Raw genomic sequence first — 5,360 nt, 5'->3', positions numbered from 1 at the left:
GGAACTCATTTCGGAGCTATTGTAAGTGTCAGCAGTAGCTCTCACTAGTAGTCCGGCTAGTGTGTGGGACTAGTACGGGCTCCATTTCTCCAGCTACCAAATGCGATAGTATTTTCGGAGCTCATTAAGCTTCGTGATTAATGTTCATAGAAGTCTAAGAAGGCAAACTGTTTTAGACGAATGAAAATGGTTGTGCTAGCTTTTCTACTGTAGGTCCGTAATTATCTGATAGGTGGTTTGGGCAGGCAGACTGGGCTCCTTTATTCCGAAGAACTTGCATTCAGCAAGAATCTGTGTGTTGGAGAGCAGCTTGTTCAAATTTGGATGGATGCTTGAAAGAATCGTACAGAAGACGAGGGCGATATGAAATGATTTGTCATGTCCAAGCAGCTCTGGATGGTAATTCTATGATTTCTTGGGCGAGAACAGGATGTGTTGTCTATGCATGAATTGCCAAATCTGCAGCTGACGTTAGCTGGCGTAATTTTGTTGAGGCCTGTAGAGTTTTACAAGGCTTTACAGCACCTGCGTTTCTATTCAACAACCACTGTTCCAGGCTTGAAATCTTACTGACGTAAGACATTATATAAGATGTGATCTTTCAAGGTGGTCTTTGAGTTTGACTGAAGGTCTTGATTCTTCAATTTCCGTTTTTTAGCATCTGAGATTCAGATGATGACCATTCCCCAAGGCCAGTACGTGATCACAGAGACCGCTGTAGGTACGCCGGTCACCACTGTCAACACAGGGCAAGTGAAAGCAGTTACTCAGGTAAGGAAAACAATCGTGGCCTTTTTTTTTTTTTCTTCATTCAGAATAATATATCAGGCCTAAAGCCTTCAGTTTGAAGGTTAAAGGAGTGCCAAAGTGATGACTGGGGGACAGAGAGAAGAGAATAATGGTGTACGTGAAGAGGTCCAGACTGTATAGTCCGGAAGGGCATTGGCTTTCTGTAACAATTATAGAGAGGTCCCCGCTGGGCAGAATCTATGGGCAAAACAGCTTAAGAAATGGTATGATGTGTTGTGTCATAAGCTAAGGAGAAAAGTGCTACTGTTCAAACCTAGTAATGTTGTAAACTTCAGGTTACAGAAGGCAGGAAAGGCCCTCATGAGCTTCAAGGAAAAGATCTTTTTTTTTTTTTTTTTTCTCTGAAGTAGCATCATACTCCTTTATGTGGGGATCACAAATAGTTTTCTGCACCTAGCCGTTTACAAGGCCCACGCTGTCCGGCCCCTGTATGTATGACTCCTTCAAGTTTAAGGTGTTCACTTAGTCGCATTTGCAGGGCAAGGTATGATTTAGTGGTAGTGCTAGTCTTGAAAATATTTAAGAGTAAGCTGTATCCATTAAACCAAATTTCAGAACAATTTCTGGGAACGTTTTGATAGCTTTCTGTTATCCGTAGGATTACAGACTTAAGAAGAGTGACTGCTACCTTACCTAGTAAGCAGTCCAGCATAAGGAGGCAGGCTGTTGTACTGCATTGATATTGGACACTGGAAGTGCAACTTCTGCTAGAACATGTGAAAAACAGAAAAAACTTTCAGAATAGCTGTATTAAAAATGGCTATTGTAATTTGTAGTGGTGGGTTAACTGCGTGATTAGTTCAACCATTCGTAAGTTAACCAAATGCAGAGTAGTCCAATGTACTTCAAAACAAAGGACCAGGGTTATGTTGCTCTCAAATACATTTAAATGAAATAGAACTTAATTTCAAAGTTCCTTGTTCCTACCAAAACGTCGTCCAGCACGGCGACAGGAACATTACAGACTATTGGAACAGAAAAGTTACAGAAGATGCAACAATTATTACTTGTTTTTTGTATTCCCCATGCAGACTCACTATGTGATATCTGAAGGTCAGCCTGATCTGGATGTCAAACAAAACCCGTCGCTCTCCAGCGAGGTACAGGTCGGCGTCTCCCAGCCACCCGCCCACACGGATACCTTGGAATCGCAAACGAGCAGTCAGCAGCAAACCACCCAGTACATAATCACTACAACCACCAACGGGAACGGCGGCAGTGAAGTGCACATCACTAAACCAAGAACTTTCTCAGCAGAACACGAATGAAGAAGCCTCGCGGTGTCGCTTGCTTGTACTTGTCACCTCCCCCGAAAGCCCAGATCGATGGGTATCCTGGAGCTCAATATGTTTTAAAGTATCTGCTCACTTAACTTCAACTAAAGTCTTGGAGCTCTTGTTAATGCTTTAAGAGGGTTTAAGTCCCCGGTGACCATGAAGAAGTACCCTCAAAATCCTTCTGGGATGCTATTTTATGCAGCTTTTAACAAAAAGGACAAGAGGAGAAGTGAAACCTCTGCTTGCTCTGGACTTTATTTTTGGCATGTCTGCTGACCCTTACTTTTCCTTCCTGGAAGTGTCTCCAGCAAACAACTTTTTATTTCAATAGTATGGGAAAAAGCTTGCCTAACTGAAGGCTGACTGGCGGATTATGTTGTATGTATATTTTTAACAGGAGCCGTTAAACAGGAGGACATCATGTGCGTTGCCAGAATACGGCAGAACTGCTTCCCGTGTCTTTGTTTCAGCAGCCGAGGTGAAAGGGGATGTACCAGCTCGACGCGAGCAGACTGCCTGGAGAAGAAGAGCAGCAGCAGCAAAGCTGGTGGCTCCTTGCGTACGTGCGCGGGGATGGATGTAACGACAAAGCTGTGAAGATGTGCCGAAGCAGTCCATTAAATTATTATTTTTCCAACCCTGGAGAACTGTTTACGTGCTGTCTGCCCTGCCCTATTTTACCAAGCGGTTCCAGAAAGAACAGAAAGTGCAGTCTTAAACCCATGTTTGGCACAAACTGATCGAAATCATAGTAGCACATAAGGGTAGTACAGAGGCGCTGTTCTCTCTTTTCCCCTCCAGTGTTTGCAGGGAAAACGGCCTTTTTGCCTGTGAACAAAAAAGGCTCAGCTTAGCCTGCATAGCAGCTTCTGCTGGGACCCACAGATAGCTGTGCCAGGAGAAAGGGAGGGTACGGGAGCACACCCCAGAAGAGGCAGGGCGGTTGTCTCTGTTGCCGCCTCGGAGTGGGCGTATTTTACCCCTCGAAGACTGGATGGAGAGTTGGTTACTTTTGATTTTTCCGAATACCTTGTTAACAATACACTGTAATTCCTTTGGACGGTTCCATAAAACGAGCAGCCCTGGACTCAGGAAACATACACGGAACATGCTAGTGGACCACTATTTATGGGACACAGAAAGCCATCTGTGGGGGTTGCCTGCTTTGGTAGACCTGGTCTATCTGCAGAATTTACGTTACGTTTACCAGGAGAAAGTGAAAGAGAAGATTTCTCTCTTAAGGCAGTGTAATTTTCTTTTTCTTACGTAATTCTCCTTCACAGGTCTTGTTGGTTGGTTATTTAATGCATTCTGGGATTTGCAAGAATATGACTACAACTCCATTGACGCCTGATGGGATATACCGTGTATGTCTAAACCTCCTTTCGCTCTGCTTGAGAACTCATCCCAGAATGTCTGTGCATAACAGGATACGTTTATTTATAAAACAAAAGCAAAGAAGGATGTTTTGTCCTAAAGGCCCTTGAGACTGAAGAACTGAGAGGGGTTTTCTTGATCCGTTTTCTCTTGTGCCGCACCGAGTGTGAAGGCGGGACTCTTCTGCGTAAGTACCCCCCCAGATTTAGATGAGGAATACCCGTGCGAGTAAGCGCTACAGCCGTTTACAGGTTGTGGTATCGGGCCTTACGCAGTTAAAGCTCTTAGAGACGAGAGAGCTTCACACTCGGACTGGACGAGAGGAAGTCTGGCGACTTGCGGGCAAAGCCTTGCAGCAGGTATCGCTTTGGTAATTAACATATCTGTTAATATGGCGTGGAAATAGTGACGGTGCGTGGTAAAATAAATCAGATTGAAAACACCGGCCAGCTCAGAACTGCTTTGAGGTAGCTTTGATAAGGACTTGGTGACTTGCCAAAATGTGGATTAATTTGTTCCTGGGATTTGGCTTCTCTTGCTGTACCACCGTACCGGGGCATTAACGAGACTGGTGAAGTTAATAAGGACCGGAGCTCCCATTTAGTTAAGCGCAGCGGTGTCTTTGAATTCGGTGGATTTGGGAGCCCATCGACTTCAGCCGCGTGGCCAAGGGACTGCAGTTCCCGCTAGTTCACTTGAAGTCGTGCTGCTGAGGGCTTCTGAATTACGGCGTTGGGCGTTGTGACGTTGTTGGTGTGAGAGAAAAGAAGGGAGACTTTTGTCTTGATTTTCTTCAGGCTGCTAGGTTATTTTATAATGAGTCAAAAAATGGCATGAGTAATAGGAAAATAGGAGATTTGGAAGTGGGATGTTCCAGGCGGATACTGCCCTACAGGAGCAATTTTAAAGACTTAAAAGGTCTATAGTCTGTACAGATGAACATCAAACTTTCCCCTCAGTGATATTGCAGATGTGGGGTTTAAAAAATGCTTTGCTCTGTTCACCTTTGTTGGAAAGGAACACAGACTGAGGACACTTGTTACCTGTTAGTCAAGGCTGAAAACTACACGGTGTTCCACAAAACCATTTTAAAACAGCCTCTGTGAACTCGACTCTTCCTTATCAAAGTTTCTACTCTGGCCTACAGCAACGGCAGCGTACTCGGTACCTGCATTAAGCGATTCACGGTGTCCCAAGTTAAACGAATGCGTCATCGCGAGAGAAGCATCCCTGGAAATGGAAGTATCATGAATTTTCCTTCCGAGGTGAGGAACTACAGCGATTGCACAGTTGGCAGGGGCCCGCTTTTAGAAAGGCGACAGAAAAAAAAGATAAGTTTGCATGGATATTTTTTTTTTCCCCTCCCATTTCTGCAGTGCAGAAGGTGTCGGATTTATTATTATTTTTAAACCAGAGCAACCCAAAGATCTCTTTCCTACGTCATGTCCCACAGGAGCTTAAGGCTGGAGTCCTCTCGGTTGCCGAAAAGGGACACGTTTTACTCGAAGGTGGGCATCGCTGCGGGCTCCCCGGCGGCCTGATGCTGTTCCTTGTAGGTGTATTTTCCTGGAGCGAAGAAGAAAAAAAACAAAACAACAGGCACCCTGAATTTGCACCTCTCGGACTGTTTGGGCTGTTTTGCTCTGCCCCTTCTCTTATTTAATTGTGTATGTTCGTTGTACATTCAGTGGCCGTTATCGTGTTCATAGTCTCGTGCAACCTGGCAGGTGTAAAAAAAGAAAAGAAAAGAAAAAAAAAACACCCCACCCCGAAATTAATAAATTTTTTCTCTTTTTCTTTTTTTTAAAAAACACTGGCCCTGACCCGTCTGTTCAGTGGGGCGGGTGAAACGGGGCTTCGCCCCCTTCGGGTTACAAACGTCGCTTGGCGCCCGGG

The 5,360-nt window shown here is 44.8% G+C and overlaps 1 protein-coding gene across 1 annotated transcript in view; it reads left to right on the top strand.

Annotated features, from left to right (window-relative positions):
- Nucleotides 1–5,023, top strand: part of PRDM10 (PR domain containing 10) — a 37,253-nt gene extending 32,230 nt beyond the window's left edge. The window contains exons 21-23 of the mRNA XM_009322606.1: nucleotides 9–21; nucleotides 659–771; nucleotides 1,842–5,023. Of these exons, the coding sequence (XP_009320881.1) occupies nucleotides 9–21; nucleotides 659–771; nucleotides 1,842–2,078 (363 nt within the window). The 3' untranslated portion in view covers nucleotides 2,079–5,023. The remainder of the gene's footprint in view (nucleotides 1–8; nucleotides 22–658; nucleotides 772–1,841) is intronic.
- Nucleotides 5,024–5,360: the final 337 nt, after the last annotated feature.

Source organism: Pygoscelis adeliae, unplaced genomic scaffold, assembly GCF_000699105.1.
Source record: "Pygoscelis adeliae isolate BGI_AS28 unplaced genomic scaffold, ASM69910v1 Scaffold224, whole genome shotgun sequence".
NCBI lineage: Eukaryota > Metazoa > Chordata > Aves > Sphenisciformes > Spheniscidae > Pygoscelis > Pygoscelis adeliae.
This window is presented reverse-complemented; position numbering and strand designations above follow the sequence as displayed.